We start from the raw sequence: 27,699 nt of genomic DNA, 5'->3' as shown, positions 1-27,699 counted from the left end.
ATGAAGGTAGAGGTAGTTAATATGTTGCAGAGACTGCATTTTATAGTTTCGCATGAAGAGTTCTCTTGAGATCTGTGTTATTGATAGTTGTAATTGTTGTTGCATTTAAATTATACGTACTGACGTAGATGACGACAGCTCGTTATTATAAAAAAAATACCTGTTTAATGTAGGAATAAAGGAATATGTTCTATTTTTTATAACGTAATAAGTGTGCAAAGGATAGGGATAGGGAAGATAGAGACAAGTAGTAAAACAAAAAATCAACTAAAAATACCCCTTTTTCATCAGGAGGTTAAAACGTCAATGTACCACAAATGTAATTTGTACAACTAAAGGCATGGGACAGTTCAATGTTAAATATATAATTCTGTCCTCGCTTAATTAGTCGAGGAGACAGCACGAATTCTTTTATATTCACATCTGAAAGAATGCTGAACAGTTAAAGTTAATTAAATGTGTGTCGTGTTGTTATGATTATGAGGCAGACAGATTGAAGGTCAACAATGCCGACATAGCTTTCTTGGTGAGAACAGATATATATCTAGCTCACTATAGTAAAGTTCTATATTGGATAGAATCGTGGAAGAGAACGCCCAAAGAAAAGTTGAATGGATTACGAGAAAGATGATATGGTTGCAAAGATTTTTACTTGTGAGAAGACGTCAGCTAGAGAAAAGGAAGAAGAAAACATGCTGCACCGAGCCCGAATATAAAAATGGCATAAGCGCAGGGGGATGATGATGACACTATAGTTCTCTTTACACATATATATAACCGAATACTTAATCACAACTACTATTAGCATAAGATGATAACATAAAAAGAAAATGGAACAAACTATAATATCCCAAAATTGTAACCCCTTAAAATATAATAATAGCAAAGACGACGATCGTAAACTTTGCAATACAACAAAACCCTTTGTTTAGGCGGAGTAGTCAGAACTCAATATTCACCTAACTTAAACCTGCATAAGATAATTTCATCTTTCATATATAAATAGTACCTACAGCTATCTACCGAACGAAACTACATAGCAAAAGTAATATGAGTTACATAAGCCATGTTTTATTACGAAGTGAAAAGCAGTAGTTTAGTAATTAGTCTCATGAGGCGCCGAGCCTATTGTCATGTAACGGACACAAAGAGAAAAGGGGGACAATTTATACAGAACAATTTACTTAGAGGCACATAATAGTACGGAAAGGTCAACGGGCTGGAAAAACTATGGTGAATTACATTTGTATTGCTGAGGCTGAGGGTAGGTCAATTGTTTCTTACTGCTGTTGTACTTATGTCGATGCTCATATGGAATGTAAAGAAAAAATATATATTCTAGAATATCCATATAGGCAACGATATTGAAAAGAGACTAACACAAAAAATTAAGTAATCTTACAAGGGTCCATATTCTTGGGATAACCCAATAACCGAATCGATGTCGAAGTCCGTGCATGATATTATGCAAGCTCCTTGAGACAATTACAGAAGATGAAGTAATCATTAACTTAATTATAAGATACATACACACATAAACCTCATCTAGTTCCAACTAACACTCAGGTAGTAAATATGCAAGTGGGCATAGGGCGAGCTAGAAAGCTAACTCCGAGAGTCGATAATGAAACTATCAGAAAGCCTACCATCACATCCGAAGTAATTTTAACTCGAGTGTGTAAGCGAGACGGGGCATAGCACGGTGTAAAGTTTCATCTCTCTTCCACAAGTACCTGAAGAGACAGCGGTAGGTGTTTAGTACTTGATCCTACTGATAACTTTCACACATCAAACTGTGAAAATAAAGCCATTTCTAAACGAAATGCCGCAGTAATATCACGTTGAGCGGATGTTTGCCTGGCTTCGAAAGTTAGGTTCTGATACGGTGTAGGTATACTTGATGCGATCATGTGTAATCTGAATACTAAGTTCGGTTTACATATTACCCGGATTTATTTGGCGTCGTGGTCTAGTTGACTTTCAATACTGATCTCTTTCTTGATTTCTTTTAAAAACTCAAATACTATATTTTGAAATTTCTAAAACGAATACCGAATATTACAGATAAAATTCTCCTGATGCAGAACTTTTTCTTTACTTGGTAATTTAATAATAAAACTGTTTTGCAAACAAGAAAATTAGTTAGTAAAATACCTCATTGTAGAACAGATTAGCTGCGGAGTTTTACTGTTAACGCAGTAAAGTCTTTCATAGTTTATAGGTATTTATTGTAAATAATTTCTATACAAATAGAAATATATTCTTTGAATCCTTTTGATTAAGAGATTAACAAGTACGAATCATTTTGCTCAATTCGTTTAGTGAACGTAACATAACTTAACTTGCTTACGCATGGTTAACTTAAAGATGGCTTGCGTAAGTTATTGACAGGCTCATCATAAAATCTTTTGAGTCGAGATTTCATTAATTAAATTAGAATTTAAGTCGTTATTCATAGTTAATACGTCAAGGCAAATAAAAAACGTGAGAGTTGTTAATTAACTATGTTATGAGGAGGCATACGTGAGTTGTTTATAAGATACTTGATAACACTCATGCCAATCATCACTGAGTTTCAGTTGAGTTTGTAATAGAGCTAGCTTTTGCTACTTTAAAACGATCATCCGGTAAAGCAGTCAAAGCATGAGCTCTAGGTAACTGAAAAGATCTCTTACAAATATAGCCCGCAACGCATTCTGACCAAACTGTGCCACCGAGCTACTGATAAGGAGGACTACAACAAGCTGATTGCTAACCGTCACTAGTTGCAGAGGCACCGCTAGAAGAAGAAGAACGCATTCTCAAAACCTTTCGTATATATGTAAGAAGTATAGGCGCCATACAACAACTATATAAAAACACCATTACAGATTACCACGGTCTTTTATAACAACATAATTATAACAATTAATATAATTATAAACCGGTCATTTAAGCCTTCAAATGAGAGCAATTCAAAGGCACAATTAGACGGAATATCCTGCAGTAATTTATAATAATTTGTCACTTAACTAAATGCCTCACAAGTCGGTCAATGAAAACTGGAGGTGACAAGATGTCCCTTCTTTTACGATGGCATTGAGTAATACATAAAACAGTTACAGTTAGCTAAACTGTTATTAAAATCTTATTATAATATACGTATATTCATGGTTTAGTCATAGAGTTAAAGTTTAGAACCTGAGATAAGATGTAAAGGTTTGTTTAACCACATTAACTATGTTACGTTTTCTACTTAGATATGTTGGAATAATTGACGAGGTTCTGTATTCAAGATTTTAACATTAAACTTGTCAGAATAGATTTTCAAAAATAATAACTTATCTCAACGGAACAGCGTACTTGCGAACGAACTAAAAACCGCATTCACTTAATCGTAATATCAAAGAATAAAAATAATGTACTAAGTAACTCTTGGTGGTACTATTAAATAAGAAACAAACTTCGAAGCAAACCAAAAAAAAACTCGCATAATTTTTAAACCCAACTTTCATATAATCGGAAGTAATAACATTAAACGATCATCAACACCTCATTCAGCGGTTAAGCTTAATTAGCGCCTCATTAATCAAGCCCGTCCGTATGTATGCGACATACATTTCTGCCGACAGTACTCGTATCAGCTAATCTCAAAGGTTACGGAGATCCGCTCTCTCCGCCACTCCCACAACTTGCTCCTTACAGGAAATTATTAATATTTAATGTGTAAGTTGGCTTTTATTGCTGTACAGGTTGCACGTAGTTTAATTCTAATGTCTGTTGAGATAGGAAAGTGTAAATATTAAAAATGAATTATTTTCTCATAGTTCAACATCTGTTTTAATTTGTGTAAAATAATAAGTCTTATAGCCTTTTGTGAACCCAGCTGTATTTCATTCAGCGGAAATGCTCACTTCTTCCAATGGGATGGAAGCTTGACGGACTCCTACCAGATTAAACCATTGGAAAACATTGCTTCTTTAAATACCAATACTAACACGTATAGTGAGAAGCTGACAAGAACCACGGCACCACTCAAAAGCTCTAGATAATCATTTACAAATATAGTCCCACACACGATTTCCAACTATTTGCGTGAACGATTGGCACAACACGTGTTGTAAAATGTTGATATATTATTTAAGTAATCAACAAATCGGTTGCGTGAAATCGACATACGTTAACAAGCTGATGTACGATAGCAAATGCCACGCTATGGGTGCATAACTGACAGGAGATCGTTAGTCTTAACGCAAGAAAATACAATCTAGACACTAGAATGGGACCTTGAAATACGTTTAGCAAATTGGATGATAATAATTTAATAGCGAAGAAGATAAACCACTTCTAAGACAAAATTTTGTCCATAAATGTATCTTGATTGATTGAGGTAGCCTTATCATTTATAGCCTCCTACAGTTATCAAAGTTTGTAAACAAAAGCCGGACGTTTTCGAGTAAAACCTTATCAGGAACTATTAAGAAAAAGTAAAATATCCAGTTTTAGTTAAAGGAATTCTTATGACGACATTTCCTTGTACTATCTTAATATGATTAAGGAAAAACCCAACGTTTGGAGTAAATGGCCGACTTTTTCTGTTCTGGGAAACCAGACATGTTAGCGTCACTTGCACATTGTGTTGCATATCAGATCATCAGATAGCCTTAACATATTACAACTGCAGTAACTCAGTCACTAAGACACAGAAATAAACATGAATATTCAATCCTAAATCTCAACTTAATAAGCATAGCTAATTTGATTTTAAAATAGCGAACACAAAATATCAAAACACTACCAATAAACTTTGGTATTCGAATATATTGCTTAAATTTATAATCCTATCAAACAAAATAACTAATTATTATTTTGCATGAATATCGATGGATGGTCCAAACTTAATACAATCTATCAAGTGACTTCTCGTGACTGGACGAAGGTTAAATAGAAATTAATTCACTATAGCGACACGCTAATGCACTAGAAAATGATATAACTAGTTTTGTGATCGGCATTCAAAGTCAAATGTAAATAAGTGAGACCTTTCGAGCCGTTCAGGAATCTAGTCTGATACCTAAGCGACACCCACTGCTGTTGGGAGTTTAGAACACAGTTTTATTCGTGTTAGATGTTTTGCATCTATTGCTGTGATAGCAATTTAGTGTTACGTATAATTGGCAAACTTTACTTGATGGTATCTGAATTACTTAAGAGGTAATTATCTGTATTTTTAATTAATCATAAGCCAAATACAGCATTTGATGAGATACCCGCATCGAATAGACATTACGATAGGCGTGGAAAACCCACGAGGAGAGAATCAAATAATGATTGATGATGAAGTGAAAACCTACCAGCGTAGGTGCGAGCTGTTAGAGAAATCATTAATAAACTCATTGGTACATTTGTACTAGTGCCAATCACATCGTCGGCTCCAAGTGATCACAACAGGGGTCGAGAGAAAGCTCACACAATAGTCATTTTTATGTATCGTCATTTCTAAGAGAAAAACTGTCTGACTCAGCTGTATGGAGATGTTTTTGTTAGAACAAATGTTTCGGCAAAAGTTATTGCAAATATTTTAGCGAACGAAGAGGTCAAACAAGGTGTGGCAGAGAAAATAGACATCAAACAAGCCAGTCGGACACAAACAAAAAAATAAAAGATTGAGTCATCGTCAAAACAAGCGTGCGAACTAAGAATTTATAGAAATAAAGACTTCATTCAAATATGAATGGGGAATGACTTGCAGACACTAATAAGCACAATTAAATAAATGCAACTAATATGACAGACAAGATTTCTAACTAAACGATGATGAAACGATTGGGATGAAAATGGTTTTGACGAACACCTGACATACAACGACATTTGTATTTTTCGATATCTCTTTCACTACTCAAGCTGCTACTGTCATAGTCTTTTAACCAAGCAGTTTTGCATTCAATTCTGATTCTACATACTTCAAGAGGGCTTTAAATCTTTTAAGATCTTAGTTCAACGACCATCAAAAGCGTGTGAGAGCAAGTTTTGTTTATCTACTCGAACGCTCTCATAACTTGGACTACTTTCATCTTGTTTACTTCACATCTCATATGAGTGTTCAGACAGCGTGGTATCGTCACCTTCACCAGACTGGTTGCCACAACCCCGTCATGAATCTATCACGTTCCAGTGAAAGTGACGTGACATACTAACGTGTTATGTCATTTCAATTACGTGTTTAACTATCATTAACGTTATTACATTAATTACCACTATTATGGTTTAGAGAATATTAAAACAAAAAACTATATGATATAATTGACGCACACATGGATGTTTCTAGAATCTTTGTGGATTGTTCTAAGCCTCATCGGTAACTTGAAAGCAAAGGTCAGACGAAAGATCATAAATATTCAAAATGAACAACAAAACTTATGACGGGCATTTAATATAATTATTGTTAAAAGGCATCAAAGAAATTACAATAAATTAAGAATCAGTCGGTTTGTTTATGTATAATTTCTTTACGATCTTGCTCCATAACCTGTTTGCAGAGAGCCAGAGTGAAATTTCGTTAATGGTGCTTATCGCTATTAAACGTTGGTGGCTAATTAAATATTTTGTGGGATTATAACTTTTGCTTTTTATTATATGATCATTTGATATCTTAATCTTTTTGGAAATCCGAGTAATTGTATGTCACTTCAACTGTCTACTTTTGAAGAGCTGTTTTTAACATCACCGCTGTTGAATTCTTGTCAAAAAATTGATTTAAAAGTCTTCGCTTGAATGAATCCACGAATAATTGTAACGAGAAATCCATTTTGGTCTTAAACTTTCGTGTTTCGACAAAACCATACAAAACCTCATCGTTCATTTGCATAGATTTTTGACAATAGAATCTAACAAAAATGCAATTCCCCGTCTATATACGTTTTATTTCGTAACTTGCCTTATAAGGTTATTTTAGAACCGATTTTCTATAGTTCAAGGAGTTCATTGACAACAAGAATGCATGATTTCCATGTGAATAATAAATATTAATTGACGCACTTCATTGGTATACTCAAAGATATTTTATGATAACAATGTCAGCAAGTAAAAATCAATTCGGGCCCGTCCTTGCAAAATTATTAAACAATTTCGGTTGGCCTTTATTATTTTATATTTATTCATATTTGTGAAGATTACATGAATAGTATAATTTTGGCCTCAAAATATGTGTGATGCAACGCATATACGTATACTAATGACAATTAAACTGTAAGTAGTGGAATTTTACCGACTGACATAGTCTGTACAAATGATCTTGTAAGTTTTACAATGTAACCTCTAGAACAACGCCTTGCAGGCAATAACAAAGTATGTATCATTACTGTAAATTACATGCATGCTAAAATTACTCAGCTGTCTACTAAATCAATGGTTCTAGGTCTAGAATTTGAGCAACATTATCGCCAACACTTACTACTTCAGATACACAGACTAGAAGTCCTTTAGTTTCTAAGTCATAGGGCCATATGTATCTTTTCACAACTGTTGCTTATTTTATAACAAACGTCTACAGCACATATAAAGACACTAGTTATCAATTTTAAAGCAAAATATTATGTCCAACTTAGCACATAGCAACCCAAAGATTATGGTGGTATGATATTTTCAGAATTATTAGAAGGAGATGATTTGCCAGGAAATGTTTTCTTTACTAATGAAATAAATGAGAAAGGAGGTAACGTGTAGTGTGCGGTGAAAAAAGCCTGATTTGAAACATCAGTACGACATTTTTGTTCAAACGAAACTTTGCATTGACATAAAATTTGATAAAATAAAGCAAATATGTTAAACCTATTTAATTAATAAAATTAACAAATTTTCTAGCTCTTTGGCAAGTGGATAGATAAGTGGCGATGCGATAGCCATAGGTAACAAGCTGTGCCGGGGAACGAGGCCGGCAATTTGCGTGGCGCGGTGTGGCGCGGTGCCGGCGGTAAATCAAATTAAACGCCACCTACAGCTCGATACGATACTTGTTATCCGATACAAACGGCTTTAGGGTTGGCGAAATGTGCTTTTGTAATATTTCAAGCGAAAACTTTATGTGTACCCATATGAAAGAAGCACTCGAACATTCTTACTTCTGAAATAGGCAGCTTTTCTACCAATCTAAACCCAGTAGCATTTTTGCAATCTGATCTGATAGAAAATGCTCGATTTGTATGGTTAATTGAAACTAAATAATGTCATTTCCATATATTGGAGGGTTATTCATGGACATTAACGAGTGTAAAATTCCACTTGGCTAGACAGGATAACAACAGGCGATGCCTAGTTTAAGAGAGTAGTACCTCACATTGATGACGTTCAAATATGACTCCGTCTTCGATTGTGTAAAAAAATACTGAACTCGCTATATTTTGCATGTTTTTTTTTTACTTTAGTTATAACATATTATATCCTCATACGGATCAAACGCATCCGCTCTGCATATAAACTTTTAACATTTGCAACAAATCTCAAGGATGCAACCGCTTCCAACAAACACAGTTCTAGTTATCTAGATTTAGATCCAGTCAAAAGATTAACATCGTTATTGAAATTAACATTTCTATTATGCCGAAATACCAACGAAATGACATCATAATATTTTATTACAAACTGTTATAGTCTAAAATTCGTTATATAATTTGTTAATTATTATGTAAAGAGGTTTCTAATACTGATTTTAAAATATAATTCACAAAACCAATCGAATATACTGACCAAGTGACCATAAAACACAAATGCATGTAATTTTAAGCCGGGCCATGATATAATACCATTTAATTTAAGTCAATTCTTTATTGCATACCATAATGAATCGGCACGCATAAGTAGAGGGAAAAACATACGTAAACAACACAATGATTTTCTTTAAATTTTCTCGTAATATAAAACAAAAACTCTGATTTAAATTCTATTATTTCTATTATTCAAGGACGAGAATGCTTGCATATTTTTCCGAACAGTTTTTTTTTTAAATATTTTTAGGAGTGCCAACCCTATGTAAATTACGATGTATTGTGAAAGTAGTCCGAGGGTGCAGGTTGGGGGCGGGGCGCTCATCTGTCTAAACAACACCTTCACGCCGTCCATCTGATACTTAAATTAGTCTATTGCATTTGTCTAAGCGAGAGAACACTACACGGCGAAGTACGGCGTCTTTTTCCATCAACTTAATGATGTGGTTCATGACACCCCGTTCTTGACAGCTAACATAGGATATTCTTTACTTAAAGATAGTTTAGAGAACTACTATATTATCGTTTTAATTTTATGCAACACTAGGCTAACTTCAGTTATACCTACTTAAAAATATAACAAACTCAATCACTCACTCAAATACCTATATAATCGTCGACCGAAAATGTAGGAGTAACGAAAACTCTAACAACTAAAATCTGTCCTAAAACAAAGGTTTTTTTCTCTTTCTTTTTCGACGGGAAAAAGGTTAAATGAAAAAAAACAAACGAAGAAATATTTTTTTTAAATATAAACCAAAGTAACTCAATTTGTTTTGTCTAAAAGCAAAACCATGAATCGGTGCTAAATGCGTAAGCACCGAACTGTGCGGTCTGTTTCCCGTTTGTATATCAAGTTGAAGTTTTTGGATAATTATAGTGTGTCAAAGAGGTCAAAAATCGGGTTCGCCCCACAACTCCTCACCGAATCAGAGCAAGTCGAATTTGGTATAATTGCATTACTTTACGGTCATAAAAATAAACAAGCTTTAAAAAACAGCCTTTTATTGTGCTTTTTGTTATAATTATCGTGAAAACACGGTACAGTAGCACGAATAACTTCAATCGGTTAAACTGAACTAGATGTCGCCACCACCCAATATTACAATGCGAAAGTTTTTGATTGTGCATGTTTGTTAATTTTGCACATTTAAACGCCTGGAACAATTGTACGTAGGTAAAACATTTTACAGAATTATAATGAAATTTTGTCGAACAAGAAATGCTATAGTTACTAGAAAAATATTTGGGGAATATCAGGTTAATAATTAGACCATATTTAAATGGTCTAGAAGATAAGCAAGGTGGAATGATTGATAATAAAATTTATCATTGGCTTGATCATTGTTGTTTTCTTGACGTCAATGTTAATTACGTAAAGTAAAACGCCATAAAAAAACAAAATGAAGTGTAGAATTATGTGAACAGAGATATTTATTATGAAAACTACATTTATATTATGGTATACATTTCTCTGTTATTAAAATTCTTCTCGACTAAATATGAAAATTCTTTTAAATACAATAGAGGGAAATGTTATGCGGAAGCTTATACTTGTCCGGTCAGCAACAGAAATAGTTTATGTTTTAAAGAACACATTTAATTTAATGACTAATTATGCAGTTTAACTGAGATATTCGTAAAAGTCGGCGACGGCGTTTATGCTCTTAAATACAATCAAAATCAAAAACAAAGTATTGGGGTATTATGTCTACTAAAATCTTGCAAAACATCAATATTATATGTAGATGATCCCAAACACTTTTAGAAGTTCATAAACCCTCGTTTGTAAATCGCCTTTCGTTGCTGACTGTACATACTTGTTTATATTCTGTTTAGTGTTAATAAGCACCTAGAGTTGCTGAACAAAGGTTAACATGATCGCAATGGAAAATAATTATGTGCATGTGTTATCTTTGTGATTAAGATCGAACTGGAATCAAAGGTATACAAAAAAGGTTTAGTTCCGTAAATACGACTTCGTTTGTTATTATGTGAAGGTCAGATATGTGGAGCATGACATAGTCTAAGACACATAAAGAGGATGTATAAGGCAAGGGCTGGCTGATTGAATTCTTTAGCAGCCATATAATAAAACTAAAATGCTTTGAAAAGGCTTATACAGAATGCTGGTACCTACTGATAAAAAAAAATGTACTTGGTACGAAAACGGAAGATCATGTTTCGTCAAATTTCAAGATAAGGATTTTTTTCCGTATGTATGTTTAATGTAAAACTTGATGTAAGTTTTTAAACCGCCTTTAAGGTTCTGACGTGGACTGACCTACGTTTGATAATATTGTGAGGACCTACATACTAAACTTGTCCTTATATCTATACAACTAGCTGTTGCCCGCGACTTCGTACAAGTGGGTATAACGTAATAATATAAGTTAGATTTATACCTGCCCTCTTTTTTCACATTTTCCATTGTATCTTCGCTCCTATTAGTCGCAGCGTAATGATTTATAGCCTAAAGCCTTCCTCGATGAATGGTCTATTCAACACAAAAATAATTTTTCAATTTGGACCCGTAGTTCCTGAGATTAGCGCGTTCAAACAAACAAACAAACTCTTCAGCTTTATATATAAGTATAGAATAGATAGGAGGCCAAACGCTACCGTCTTTGTAATAACACAACTTCTGATCTCTTTTCTCATACTCTTCTGTCATTCGAAAGCAATTTCAATCCGAACTTTTTTGAAATCGTTGAATCATCTTGTTACCGTTTAATAAGAATCATAATGATGATGTGTGAAAGTAGTTAGTACTCACCACCAGCTCAGCAAACTTGGCGTCGAGCTCGTCCTGCGGCGGCATGGGGTGCGTGGGGGTGACGGCCTGCAGCGCCAGTCCGCCCTCGCCACCCACCACGCAGTACGTGATCTCTGGTGGTTCGTCATTCTGTGAAGAGGAAGAAAGATTAATATTACAGTTACCAGGTAAATTCAGCATCCATTCTTTTACATCTTTATTTAAAGCGTTTCCCGGAATTGGGCCTTTATGGGGGATACCTGCATTAAGCAGTGAATTATCTGATAGCAACACCATATCGCTGCGTGATTAAGACTAACAAGGCACTGCTTTCCTCCACGTAGGCTCTAATCATCATCAGATTGGCATAGGCCTCCCTTAATTTGTGCTCCCCCCCCCTCGTGTATCTAGCCAACATAGTACAAAACTATTCTCCTACAGCAGCGTCACGTTAAAATGACACAATGTATTCCTATTCATATGTTTACTATCAAAAAGCCCTCAAAGGCATATTATTCGTCATAAACACGCATATTTCATTTTGGAGCTAATGATATAGGTCACACGATACATCAGGAATGCCGGAGTCTAGACCTTTAAATTATCCTTGAAGCTAAGATTTATGAGCAATCAAAGTGTCTCATATAATGTATTGCTCCAGGAATGTTTTAATAGAAGATAAGGCCTATTGACGTAAACTGAACTATAGTTTTAAATTGCAATGTTTATAACATTGCAATTGAATATGTATAAGTTATGCTTGTTTTAATAAAGATGTTTTCTTATAAATTTTATTTAACGAACATCTTAATTTTCCAATTTAAGACTGTGCCTACGCGTTCCACAAAAAACCCTCACAATAAAAAAGTTTTAACTTTCTACAAACATAATTTACACACAATTGTCTCCGAACATCTGTCTTTAAAGAAGAAATAAATAAAATTACTTCGTTCAATACTTAATTATTCCACTCGCAGTCAGAAACTCAGTGAGACATAAATCAAAAGACAATTTCTTCTTAAAAAGCATTGTAAGGCCAGTTGTAAAAAAATCTTCATTTAAATATTAAAATGGAGTTAAAAATAAAATGAGGAAGGCATTGGTTCCTTTCCTTTTAAGGGAGACTCGACAAATGGCGAACAAGGAAATGTAGACAGAAAAAACCTCGAGTATTTACAATTACTGAACGCTAAGTTATCACGATAATAGGTATGTAAGTTACACAGAAGAAGTGATTTACACTTAATAGGTGCATTCTTTAACATGTTAAACCTACAATTATAGCAGCAATGCACAACTCTCACAATCAAATAACACCTCTTTTTCAATCACTTTAATATGAAGGAAAGTGATACGTTTGTTTATAGTTTACTGAAGCATTAAATCTTGAAAACTTATTGCTATTTTACGATGTGAATGTCAAACAGACAGAGCCCTGAGCTTTCAAAACTACCGTAGGAGAGAAATAGCGCTCTACGCCGTATGATAACCACTCGTCTCGCTTTAACAACATGCATAACCAACAGTCATACTTTTTGAGACATTGGTAAACCCTCAGTTGACCTCTTGCTTTCATTTCCAAAGCCGTGATCTTGCAGGATTAACAGTTGGCATTGCGGAAAGTAACAAGTGACGATCGTTCAGAATTTAAGCTGATCGTACGAAATAATGATTTCTACTTTCATTTTTATTACAAGAGGTAAAGGGTCAATGTGAAATTCCTTTGTAATTTCTCTGCGGTCGACGGCAATTGGCATCTATCACTTAGATTAAAATACATTGCCTTGTCACAGGCTAGTAAACAGATGGAGTATATGAACGTACGCATGTAGTCTGGCCAATAAATATACTTCTTGTTTGCGTATTCCAGCACCAGAAAATTTTACGGAATCATTTATATGTTTAACCTACCCTAAGTGTATGGGAAGGGGTATGTCTCAACAGTGAGGCTTTTAAAGGCTGGTATTTATACATTTATATATACATCAACTTGTTTATTAGTAGTTTATGTATAACTTTATCGTTTTTATTTTTATTATTCCTTTCAAACTGATTTTTTCTCTGTATCATCGGTTGCATTCGTAAAACCTTTGCGCAACAAAAATTAAATATCACTTCAATCTCCGAAAACAACATCAATTCATACAAGCATATCAATCGTTCGCATCCGTGCCTCAAACAGATCGTATCGTTCATACACGAGCTCGCTAAAAGCGCTTCTGAGTCAGTGTGACCTTTCGGCGGCGCCTGCGACGCATTTCTACGAACTGTCGCCGATGTCTCGCGAACCCATTGACATAACGAATAGGGTTGCCGCGGTGAAAGCAATATTAATTACATTTGATTTCCGACAATTACTTTAAATATTTTTCTGTTGAGGTAGTATTTTTTTTTTTGAGTAATGAATTGCTCTGTAGAATGTGACCTTATAAGTTGCATGTTTTGGCAAAAATGCAAGCTACAAAAATGTTCAATGTTCAAGCTTGGTTATTGCCGACGAAGTTGAAATAACAATGATTATTTTCGCTTGGTTTTAGTTTCCTACAAGTAAAACTGGGAGAGAGAGAAGCGAATTGCTATGGAAACCAGAGATTTAACACCCACACCCAGTTATTACGGGATATAACGCCTTTAGCGTGGTGGAGCGAAGCGGCTTATTTAGATTTCTTAACACCCAAGCTTCGTATAAAACCTGATAGCCGATCTCTGTAAACTTGTATGCAGATTTATTATTTACCAAAACGGGCATGCAAAAAGGTTAATTTCTTAAATCTTATTTATGAAATTTTATGTCAAGATTATCATGATAGTCTTCTAGAGACCCTAACCAAGTGCAATCATTAAGAAGATGACATGCAAACAACATCTTAATTCAACAGACAGTATTAAAACACAGATTAATTATGTATTCCCTTCGTTAATTAACAGCAGTAGAAAGTACACTGTGTACTCAGTACACAAGTAGGTACAAACAGATGGAAAAGTAAATAGGACTTATCATGAGGTAAATAATGAGGTCATGAGCAGCATAGCAAAATATTTGAAAAGAGAACAATGGAAAGATTACAGAGTATTAATCAAACGAGGAATTATGCGATTAGTTTACATCCTGTTGTGATTATAGGAGAAACCGTTCCTATTAAGTCGTAAACTACAAACAAGTTGATGTTATATCGGCATTTGTTCGTTGACCATTGCTGACTAGAAAAGCAAACATTATTGATGAAATAAGATCTATCAAGCAATGTTAAATCAAGGAGAATATTGTTCGTTTAAGTTAAGCCTAGTTTTACGGAACCCTTAACCGGTTTCTATCCTACACATAAATGTCAAACAACACCTATTTACTGTTCGCTCTTGTTCTTAATTCACTGTTTATTCGTGGTGGGTCAAGGTTCCCGGACGTAACCAAATTACTGACCCTAAACAACAAACGTAGTAAAATAGGGGTGAATTGCCGTGAAAGGGTTAGGAGGGGGACCTTCCCAATGGGGTGCTAAGTGGGACTGATGGCTTATCGCGAAATAGGTTTAATTAGATTGCAATTATTAAATGCAACAAGTACTAACCATATAAAGTATGCTAGTACGAAAACCTGTAGCAATGGAATTTGCTTTTATTACAGGATGCCTTATTTAGCATGATTTACTTCTTCAAAGAACTCTTGAACACTTCTAGAAATATATTAAGATACACATTAATTGCTAAAATATGCTAAAATGTTCTGACGAAATTCAGCTTGAGAATAATATATAGGAAATGCAGAAGGCGTGCATATTTTAAGTAATAAAAGACCTTGAAAGCGTTTTAATTCGAAAACAGGTATACAATGCTTATAAATAAACAAATTGTATTTCCGTGCGTTAATGAGTTAAATAAATATTAAATGTTTGACATGCGTTTTAATCAAGACGAATTTCGTGCGTCATCTGTTTCCATAGTAAGTCGACTATTCTAGTTAATTAAACTCAGACCAGTTTTGTCAATAAATCTAGAAAACTTGGTGTCCTCTTCCCGTTTCCGCATCTAATTATTATTAGATTATCAAAAAAATCGTGTAAGATTTTTTTTTTTTATTTTACATTTATAACATAAGTAAAAGATTAACCTATTATTGCACAGACGTAATAGCATGTAAAAAAAATATGAAACAAAAGAATGCTTAAAATATCTAGACGAAAATTTGCCTGTATTCGACAAAAATTCTGAATATTACCCCTTTAAAGGACTTAAAACTTCGTACGCACATAAAAACACAATATAAAAACCGATTCTCACAAACGAAACGTGTAAAGAACATTAACCCCTTGTGACGTCACCATGAGTCACTAGCAAAACATTTTTTCGTACGTTTATATCTCCATCAAAAATAACAAAAGCGATAACCCTGCCACCCTACAAGCAACGAGGAGGATATTTTCGTCGATGACTTCACTACACCACTGCAAATATATTTAAGTAGTTCCATTATTAGGTACCATTAATTTGAACGACTTGTAAGGACTTCGGTATCCTTAATGGTTTCACTTTTAGGCAATTTTCTAAGCACGTGCCAAATTTCTCTTGTATACGAGACAACGACAGCCAAAACTTAATATCATAAGTTCTTTCCTTTCATTTATGTACATACAAAATTGATAAAGACTTGGCTTTACTCCGAATACCTATATCTACTTCTGTTCTTTATTTATTTACTAGCTGTTGCTCGTGTACACGCGGGTAAATCTGAGATACAACTGAGATACAGGCAGGTGAACCCGCCCGTATCTCAGACACGCATTGTTATTTCAAGTTTTCGGCTACCTCCACAGCAAATTTCATCGAAATTGACCCAGTCGTTTGAGCGTGAAGAGGCAACAAACACACGCATACATACAAACAAACTCCCATGCTTTCGCAATGTGCAAAGGCGGACTTAATGTACATATATGAAAAAGTAGGACCATTATAATTTTTCTATTAAAAATACATTCAGCAAACATAAATATATAGGAAAACTTGTTGTTAGTTCATACATTATTTCTATTCTATTTGCTCTACACCTTCAAGTTATAAAGACGGCATAATATATGTTGTGTTGACGGCATTTGATTGTTCGAAGTAGTAATGAGCCAATTAGCAGCTTATGGGAGCAATAAACAACCATAATAGAAAGTAATGATGGAACGTTGAGGCTATGGAACTACAATGCTTTATCTATATGATGTTTGCTTTAAAAGGCATATTCTAAACAATTATTTAAATACTTTTCCCATTAAAGTTCCGAAAGTGATGCTTTAGGCTAAGAATACAATTACTTATTATGCCCAAACAATGTTTAAGTATAACAAATATTTCTTCAAATAGAAAAACTACTTACTCTAATGATTTACCATAGAAAACATGCCAACGACACGGCATTCTTTCAAAAAGCCGCTCTACGTGTCCCAAAGAAATGCATTTGCATAAATAAATATGTTTAAAACGAGAGCCGAGACTTCAAAAGGGGTGTGAACATGTTAACGTGAACCATCTTTGACTATTCCGTTCTCAGAAAACTAAACTTTAAAACTGTTTATTTTACTCACTTGAATCTTCGCGACGGACTGCCTTCTCTTCAAGCTGAAGAATCTAGTTTTGTTCATGTTTATTTGACAGCACCATTAGTTCCCACCAAGACATTGATTGATTAATTTGTTAGGTCACTGGACTCATGTCAGTAAATGGTTTGTAGCCATCAAAACAAGTGTTGGAGAAAAGGAGAACAGTGCAGGAGCGCGGCCGGCGCCAGGCAATGTGTCTCAATCATAACTAAAGACCGCCCTGCACCCGTAATTGCTTCCCGTATTTATCGAAGTGCATTGTCTCGCTCTTATTGTATTAACTACTAAATGGACGTTTCGTTACAGTACTTAACGACACTCCAATCGTCAAATGAAATGCTCGTTCCAAATGAGTAAACACAGTTTTAAGTTCAAACTTCAATACACTCACTTTAACATTGCTTAATCTACAAATGTTAGAGTAAATTATTGATCTATAAATCCAAGCACAAAGCTTTTGGCAAAACGATTGCAGTAATTGTAACTGTATTTGCATAGCCTTCACTAAATATATATTACCCATTAATATCACATAAGTCATGAACTCGACCTTATTCAAAACGAACCAATTAAAGCTGTTTCAAAAAGCCATAATATTGTCCCTTGACCTTTCTCTATAATCAACTTACAATTGTGAAATGTTTTCGTAACATAATATTGAAATCAGTTGTAAGGAGTAAGTGGCCTTATTGTTATATTTCGACGTGAACCCTTATCATTTAACACGATTATTGTTGACCTGACGTTTGAACTTGCGACTCCTAAATAGAAACTCGGCGCATCAATCAAAAGATTCATTCATGAGAACAATGGAGGCTGTTTATGTTCTATTGTCAGTCGGTAAGGCAAAATGTTCGTTATCTTGATATTGTATGTTCGTGATCTTTGTTTTGCAAACCTATGTTATCAATTCATGCCTTATTAAAATCGAAATACAGGAGCTTACTGAATCATCAATAAAAAATAAATTCTAATATGCAAAACATAAATTCTAATTCCATTTATAATATCATTTTAATGCATTTCTGTGCCACTGTGGAGCAATAGCATCTCTCTCATCTGATGAGAAAGATGCTATTGCTCACTTATTTATAATTTCAATAAACATAAAATGAATCCGCTGATATTAAGCAAAGTCATTTCGTATTATAATCTGTGTCAAACACTTGCCTACTGTTTTACTCTGAAAGCTATTAAGAGCAGTAATAAAAATCACTTGATCATCTTTCCTATAGGTAATCTGTAATGCAATCATAATACGTTTCAATGCGACACATGTGATAATTTACCATAAGCACGTGCGTCAGATATCGTACACTCAACCACGAAGCTTTACCAATATCTATATTAACTAACCTCTATTCCGACCTCTTAAAGTCGATTTCTAGAATACTCGTGCACTTGTAGAAGTGCGGTGGACGGTCCATCAGCTTGTGCCGACTGACCGACATCCCGGCGGCTTTCCAATCCAATGTAAACTGGTTTTCAATAGCGTTCGCTTAGGGTTGACCCTTACCTATCAATAGCCCTTTCATACATGCTTGTAACAATATTGGTGAAAGTCAGTTTTGTTTCAATGGAAATCCCGAGAGAAATGGCCTCCTTAGAATAGCAAGAATTTTAAATTGTAATACCATATAGTACAGATACCAAAATTCACTCTTATAGGAGTTTAAGGGTGCCCGATTTGACTAAACGTGAGTAATATACAACAACAAAGATAAATTTAGATACGTAAATCATGCGTGTCTGACATTCATTCATTCGTTTATACTTATAAGTTCTCAATGATTCGCCTTCTCCATGATCTAATTTAATTCATATAATTTCCAATCATAAAATAGCTCCTATTAAAAAGTATACTGGACATAAATTGTCTACTTACTCATAACTGCTAGCAGCTTATAAATAAAACAGATATTAACTTAAAGTTGTGATATTAATTAATTTTCTTCGAAAACCACTATATCATGGTATCAGCATAACCATGATATAAAACACATAATGCTATAGCAAATTTCGAAAACTCACCGGTTAATATATCACGGATTAAAGAATGTTAATGCTTAGAAAACACGCGAAATGGTAACGTGGATTTCACTACGACAAATCTAAATGACCGACCTATCACCTGTGATGGCAAAATAACAGAAAATTAGAATACATTAATAGTATTAATACCTAAACAAGAGGATGTTGAAATACAATTTCACTTTTACGAAGTTTACATAACAATGGGAGGAAAATATGATGAACAAGCTTCTGCGGTTTCAAAAGCCATCAGATTATGGAAACGAATAGCTCCATCGCTCCCGATCTCGAAACAAGAGATCATTGAAACCTGTTTGCGAACTTTCAGAGTAAACAAACAAAGCGTTTAGCATAAACAAATACAGAACCTCTTAAAGTTAAGTTATGGATATCAATTGTGTGTGTACCGCGCCCGGGCTACGAAGCCTGAATAATTTCTACGGAATAGAAATCACTGTTAGGGCACAGGCCAACCCTAAGTTTAATCTTGGATACTAAAGATGCGACAACTTTATCAGCTAAATGGACAGCGGTTATCTAAAGTGATAACACAGCAAGCTTACAAACTAACTGTACTTCTATTAGGTTTTTCATCTGTTTAGAAATACTCAGGCAATAGAATTTCGCTGGCCCTGACATTTTCTTCGGGGATGGCATTTTTATATGTTTTAACCTCTATGGAACGTGGAAGAGGGATTTCATTAAAACTCTGTTGTGACTTCCAGAAAGCTCTGACTATTGTTTAAATTTTAAATCTCTAAACTGTGAACATAGTACACAAGTATTGAAGCTAAACATATTGTGAGTGGGTCAACTTTTACCGAGGAAAGCTTAGCAAAGGCCCAGACGCCATTCAGTCTGCAGCTATAGAAAATAAACTTTTTAAACAATCGTTTATTGCTTGACGAGACAATAATATTAACATTCGTTTATTTAGTGATGGGTTAGTCTGTGTATATGGATTGTCATTTGTCTGTATTTTGAATGATTATTATCTTCAAGTAGAATAAATTGTTCTTGCAGATGATATGTAACAAAAAGCACGTCTATAAGTATCTATTTCACTAAAAGATCGTCAGTTTTCAGCCTAAAACAGGAAAACGTTATCATTATTACCTCATTCTTAAAAACTTTCGCGTTAATTATATTCGTAGGATCGGAAGTGGTTCAGTTCGTTGCTCGACTCAATTTCCCAGTTTCAATTTCAACAAAGTTAATTGGAGACAACAAACAGTTGTTAAATGCTCGCAATTTATTTAACGACGATATTCAACCTCGATACATCGATGCTAGTGGACTGACACAAATTGCAAGTGTAAACGTGTTTATTTCTCTATATACAACTCATGCTGTTGCCACTATGAAATATTTACAGAAGGTTTACCGAGAATCAGAATCCTTGGATTTTTTAAGTTCTTGTATCCGTTTCATACCAAAAAAAGATTGCTCAGTATTATTTCTGCCCAAGTATAGTCATACATGATTCATAACAATACTCGCAAATGTTCATGAAAGTTCATCTGGTCATAAATACAACTGTTCCTTTTATTTGCTTTAAAAATATCCTTTGTGTCGAAGGTGAGCTTTACCTTGAACTCTCTGAACGTTTTATATTTTTGTGGTTATCCTGTTATGTTTGTTGCTGCTGTCCAAACGAGTTTAGTTATGCGACCGTTTATGTGAAGAGGCTATTGTGCATCTTCTAAAACCTGACCTTCTGAATACATTTCTGGTGACGCCGCTAATAACTCAATGGGTGTGGCAATTGCCTTTGGATTGCCTTAAAGCCGTATTCAAATGTTAATTATGTCGCTATTGCTAACTTGAACTTATACAGAACTAGCTGTTGCCCGCGACTTCGTCTGCGTGGTTAGAAGATATAAGTTATGACTTTTTCTTCGCTCCTATTGGTCGCAGCGTGATGATATACATAAAGCCTAAAACCTCCCTCGATTAATGGTATATTCAACACAAAAATATTTTTTCAATTTGAATAAGTAGTTTCTGAGATTAGCGCTTTCAAACAAACAATCAAACAAACAATTAGTATATATATAGTACATACATAGTATATACATAGTAATTAGTATATATATAGTACAATTAGTATATAGATGCCAACGATATCTTCGCTACGTTTCATCGATTTTTAATTTCTCGCGCGGAGATTTTAATATTACGATAACTCATTACCTATTAACATTTTTGGCGTAGTGTAAAAGGCAATTTTGTTCTATATTACATGCATAATATATCTAACTTATTTATTTGGATAAGGATTAATACTGTATTGTTAAAAAGAGGTTCGTAAGTAACCCATAAGTTTACTGTATTAAGAAAACACATAAAAATGATTATTGTGGGTTATCCTTGGAAGATAGACATATACCACCGCGGACTTTTTTGTAGATCTATTAAAGAGGTACAAACTTGCCATACATTGTTTTGTTGTAACTCAAAAGGTTTTGGCAGCGTTCTCGATGAAAGCTCTCGAATGGCTTAATTTTTTCCGACATGTTTAACTAATATCGCTGTAATATCGTCAGTTTACACAAAACCTAAACTTATTATACACTAAAACCTTCCTCAAGAATTTCTCTATCTATCGTTGAAAACCGCATAAAAATCCGTTCAGTACTTTTCTAGTTTATCGCGAACAGACAGACAGACAGACAGACAGACAGACGCGGCGGGGGACTTTGTTTTATAATATGTAAGGATTTAGCGACCCGTTCATAGATTGGTAAAGAAAGATTTCAAAGTGAACCGAACTCAAAGTTCAGGATTTTGAAATGCTCGCCTTACAAATTATTCATCCATAATTTGAGAGCTGCATATGAGAACAAAGTAAGAGAAATTCAGACTATGATCATGACTTTCACTGAGTCATAGACGAACCTGTTGTTTGTTGTCTATGATTGACCTTCAACCTCTAAAAACCCGAGTTACTTTGGAAGTGAAGAAATACCACAAGGTCTGAAACCAGTCGGTGCAAACAGGTTTGGTGCAAAAGCGATTGAATGCCTTTGTTTTCGACAGCGCAAATAAGTCATTATTATAACAGGTGGTCTATGGATATTACGAAACGGTTTCCTAGTAAATGAAACTGAGAATAGTTTGCTAAGTTATAAAAGGGAATTAACAAAGGTGCTCGTTCAATAGAACTAAGCCTATAGAGCTAGCAACGGGATTTACTTCACAGTTCATTTATTCCGTAAAACCGAGAGGTCTGAAGGCCACTAGTTTTGTGGTATCTTTTTGTTCTATTTTGATATAAGCGCCCTGATTTGGTAACATAGAAGCGTGCCCTGAAACTTTGTTTTAATGTACTTAGATAATCATAATACATATCACTGAAGCAAAATCTGCAATAGGCGATTCTCGGGATAGTCGTAAAACACTTTTATTAGGTACTGCAGATAGTTTTTTTTCTTCTCGCCCAACACGTACAGTGTTATAACTATTAAGAGAACACATACGAATTAAAACATTAAGACACTAGTTACTTCAATCATTTAGTGAGGATGAGGACGTCCTTAGCTTTCTTTCCTAGAATCATCCTAATACGTTTCCGAAGCGAGAAACCGCTTCTTTATTAGGCCTTGTAGTGATGTGTTTATACAGAACCAATATGGGACTAAGCCAACTCTTCCCATCAAGGAGTACATTGAATGCGTCCCAAATCAATTCCGTCTACCATCAGTTCGTTGGAGTTTCTGTAAACCTTGATTCTACTGTTATTCCTACATATTTTTGTCAAGTGAAAGCCAAGCGAATCGGAATCGGAGCCCAGTCACTCGATACCGTGGGTGTCGCGTTACTGGATCGTTATACAGCTGATACGTTCCGGTACAATTAGCTGCTAGACACTTAGATCTGCTCGATAACAACTAATGAGAACATTGAATGATATAGTATTTTAGTTTGTTTGTTCACTAACGTAAGAATAATAGTGATTTGATGATATGGTAAGCTTTTAGCATAGGATTGATTGATGATGGCATTTTACTTTCCAACTTTGTCTTTCGTATATCGCTGCACTTCGTAATCTAACCTTGTGTCGCAAGGGGTTTCACAAACATTCAAGTCACATGCAATAAAGATTCCTAGACTCAGAACAAGTCTTGTCCTAAGCCGATTGAACCCATGACACATATAGTCCAGCGTGGCTCCTTATACCACTTGGCTATCCATGCAGTCATAATTCTTTATTCGTAAATCGGTAATATCTCCTACCTCTCTTTTTGGCAGTTATCTCGACCCATCCATTAAGCCGTGATATGTCATTATTCTCAGTTAGCATATTACTATGTAATCAAGTTATAACAAATGACATGTAACTCAGTTAGAAGTGTCGACTGCTTGAGACCGGTCGCGCATTCCAAACTACTTACTTAATGTGACAGTTCTGGTTCAATTACTTTTATCATGGTCATTTTATTTCTTACTTAGATGGGTGGAGCTATTACAATAATTGTTCCGCTTCAATAAACTTCATATTGCTCGAAACAATATTTTTTTATTCTTTACAGCTTTTTAAGCTTAAAGCTTTCCGTTTCCGCCATATGGGTGGGAATTTCATCAAACTGTTTGTGAGATGCTGTATATCCTCAAGCTTGAGTTCCCATAACTATATGGATGTTAGCCCTAAATAAATTGACTAATTGATTAGCAAGCACAAGCTTCGTAAGTGCCTACGAAACATTACCCATGAATTTGATTGGTGCACTTAACTTGGGAGTTGACAAATCAGATCGTTTTATCACTTGGCTGTTTTTTTTTTTTCAACTATACAATCATCCAGAGTTTCCAGAGCGCAATTTTTAAACTCCCTCATTAGACTCTCCTCTTAGCATCTCAAAGAACCGTAATATAATGATAGCAGCTATTGTAAAGTTCAGTAGCTGTACATAATAGATTACCTGTAAACAAGGGCACAGCGGCCACCGGCGGCGGAGCGCGTGCGGCATCTTCTTGCGGGGCGGGTCGGGCTCGGCCGGCGGCTCGCCGCACGCCCAGCGCACGAGGCGCGCGCGCGCTGCCTCCGCCACCTCCAGCCCGCGCGACCACGATGGTAGGCCCTGGGGACAAATAAATAATAACGTTAGTATCATGTGTGATAAAGTCATTCCAGTTCAACATCGGGTAAGTATTAGCAAGAGTAGCTATTAAAAAAAAATGCAGGGTTCTTCAAAATATATTTTATTGACTAGATTCACAGTTGACTGGAACAATCAGTCAAACCAAAAATACCAAAATCCAAATACAGTATAAACATCTCAAATCAATAACAAATATTTACGGATAATCACAACAGAACGCATGCAAAATCTAAATGTTTAATATCATGTCAGTCAAGGCCGCGGACAGACGCAGACGTACGTAGAGCTGCGCACACGCAACCATCTCGGCTTCACACGTAATAACGGTATCACTCGAGTTGAGCGGGAATCTGACAGCGAGAGTGAACCGTACAATGGCGGACAAGAAAGATGTAACACGTGATTATTTATTTAACAATTATAACATCCTAGCAATCTGAGCCAATTCTTAGTGCATCTTTTTTAATTTAGGGTAAAAAATTGCAAAACTGCGATCATATTCGGAATTACATGTACTCGTTGAAATGGTTTCATAGGTAATTTAGTAGTAATATTAGATAGATTGCTTAAGCTCGCAATTTGAGCATCATATTAAGATTTCAGATACTTTTATTGACATTTGCGAATTTAGTGACCTCGGTCGGGATACCGCTCTAAATCTCATCGGCTATAATTATTAGATGCATTTAATGGCCCAAATAAACATTATTTAGACATCTTGTTTTAAATTCGAATAAATCACAAGCGCATTATAAAGTCTTAGATAGCTGTAATGTAGTCGTGCTATTCGAATAATAAAATTGAAATTCAGCAATTAATTTTACTAGACACAGATAAAAATATAACGCAATAATATTCATTTCATTAGACATTAAGATCTAGAGATATTTCATACACACATAAAAATATGAAAATATCTACATAGCTCTGTCATAATCTTAATAACGAAACATCGAAAAAGTTTTACGACCATTTTAATTACAAAAAGATTTAGTTAACCAATAATTTTGCTCGGCAATGCAACATACAAGATGGAAAAGCGAAAACGCTTATCAGAGACGGCTTTCTTCCGGCAGATGTGACGTAAGCGATCGGAATAGGAAATATCTCGGTAATGGTGAATGGGAATTCTTATGTTAAAAAGTAGAAACTGGTTCAAACGGTTGCCATTATGAGTGATATAAATATTCATGTTGATAACTTACGTAGGCTGTTAGGATTGGTTTTCCTGATGGGGCTCTATGTTACGCTTGCTTGTCGGCGTTATAGTCACGATAAATTGTGTGTAGTGTCGTTATTATGTTCATACTGAACTTGCTCCAATGATGATGACTTACACTGGCAATTTTAATTTGTATGTAACACACCTATCGTAATAGAATTAGATACCATTTAAATTATTCAGTTTTTTAAACATAAAGTTGTTGTTTGTGCAACAAAAAGCTTTTTCTCTCAATTGTATTTAGTTTGCAGTTTGTACACAGAACAAACGAAACTCGGTCAGTTTTGTGCACATCGCTCGACAGTTCACTTTAACTGCTAAAGTTTCTGAATAAACTTTACCGACATGTCTGTGTTGTACAAAATGACCAAAACTATTTAATGGATTCTATTAAGTTATATTATTTATTCAGAATCAGCTGTTTTTGTGATTATTAATTTGAAACCATAACCACTTTAACAGAAAACTTCATTTCCTCCTAAAAGTTTTCGGTCTTCATTAATTACGATAAACAAATTTTCAACCTATTCATTAACTTGTCAAGTCACCAAAATAAATAGCCCTTTCGGATAATTAACCGCCACATTAATTCAATTTGGGTACCTTAGTCAGCAGTTAAACTTAACACATACCTACCTAATGTGTTGCGTAAACCGATCACTATTCATCTTTAAACCTTTTAAAGGTGCAGGTTTTAATTGCCCATTCACAATTTAACTCGAGACGAAAACAAATAAAAATATTATATTATGAATGCAATTTCAATAGTCTAAATTAACAATAGAGGCTAAAATGTCACGGGCATTGGACGACATTAAGTTAGTTATAAAAACAAAGTCTTATAAATCAATATCGTAATAAGTCATATAAACTTAAAGGCCTGTCAAATAATCACTCATTGATACAATATGACAAGGTCTATTTGACACATCGACATGTTAAGGGTTTCGGGTTTGATGTATAGCCATTTAAAATATAAAAGATCCATCTAATCTCAGTGGACCGGTTTTTCTTAGCAAATAATGTCGAAGGTTAAAGCGACCAATTAGTCATAAATATTAGGCGCCATACTATATAGCATATAGTTTACTTTAGTTTACTTTCACTTATATACTATGTACTATATTAGTTTATTTTCACATCAATTTGGTTCAAAATAGCTGGAGTCTCCATTAAAGTATATAAAATGCCATTAGTTAAAGACTCCCTAGCATATCAGTAATGAAATTAAGTTAAGAAAAACATAATTTTCATAATCAGTAAAACAATGAGCCCGGCGAATAGATTACTGGAGACTGAGGTTACGGACAGAAAGCGAAGCCTTAGAGAAATATGGCTCAGTTTTTACCCTTTGGTCACGGAAGCTTGATAATAACACTAGCTTGTTAATCTCCCACAGCTGAGCAAACGGCTGTACCCGTATTCATCACACTTGTTCATTTGTGGGTTTTGAGATTCACGACTACTATTTAGGATCCAGATTTCCACAAGGTGCTTACATACGTACGTATCACTTAAAGAAATCACACTAAAAACCAAAGCAATCGTTAAATAGACTAGACAAAAAGTTATAAAATTAACGAACATTATTGAAATTTACTCATAAAGCAAATGTTTTGCACAATTCCTATTAAAGTAAAACATGTAAACTCACATTTGAACGTTAGTAATGACTCATATTACGATCTATACAATGTCTAAAGAAATTGCATTCAGTCGACATTTTAAGGTCTTTTCCGTGATACAAATTGCGACACTTCATTTTATAGTAATGTCTGTTTATTTCAATTTATTTGATGTGATTAGGGTGTGTGGCAACTGGTACAATAATATTAGTGGAAAGTATTACAATGTATTATTGGTTATGAGCATTTACTTGGGTTTAGATAAAGGTATCTTTGTTATTCTCCTTACAGACAACGCCATCTATTTCCAACCTAAGCAAAGCTCATGAACCATAGGTAAATATTTCTAAATACATACAAAATATGGATAAATTACACCCAAACACAGAACAAATGGACATGCTCATCAAACAAACATGTCCTGGGTGGGAAACGAACCCAAGACCTCCGGTATAACAGTCACGGCCACTAACTACTAGACCAACAGGCCAGTCCAAACCTTGCATGATCCTTGTAACTACGTAATTAATATAACCGTACGTTACCGTATTCTTGCTACGTTAAATTAAACGGCAGTTCCTAACCTCCTATTAAATACTACCAATATCTTCGTTAGCTTAACTAATGACATTACATACGAA

General features: G+C 34.7%; 1 protein-coding gene across 3 annotated transcripts in view; it reads right to left on the bottom strand.

Annotated features, from left to right (window-relative positions):
• The window catches only part of LOC113503848 (disheveled-associated activator of morphogenesis 1), a 117,634-nt gene that overhangs the window by 21,841 nt on the left and 68,094 nt on the right, over nucleotides 1–27,699 (bottom strand). For all 3 annotated transcript variants that reach the window (XM_026885957.1, XM_026885955.1, XM_026885956.1), the window contains 2 exons: nucleotides 24,032–24,190; nucleotides 11,518–11,646 (listed from right to left, as the gene is read on the bottom strand). In XM_026885957.1, the coding sequence (XP_026741758.1) occupies nucleotides 11,518–11,646; nucleotides 24,032–24,079 (177 nt within the window). In that variant the 5' untranslated portion in view covers nucleotides 24,080–24,190. The remainder of the gene's footprint in view (nucleotides 1–11,517; nucleotides 11,647–24,031; nucleotides 24,191–27,699) is intronic.

Source organism: Trichoplusia ni, chromosome 20, assembly GCF_003590095.1.
Source record: "Trichoplusia ni isolate ovarian cell line Hi5 chromosome 20, tn1, whole genome shotgun sequence".
Lineage (NCBI taxonomy): Eukaryota > Metazoa > Arthropoda > Insecta > Lepidoptera > Noctuidae > Trichoplusia > Trichoplusia ni.
Note: the sequence above shows the minus strand (reverse complement) of the source record. Positions and strands in the feature narration are given on the sequence as shown.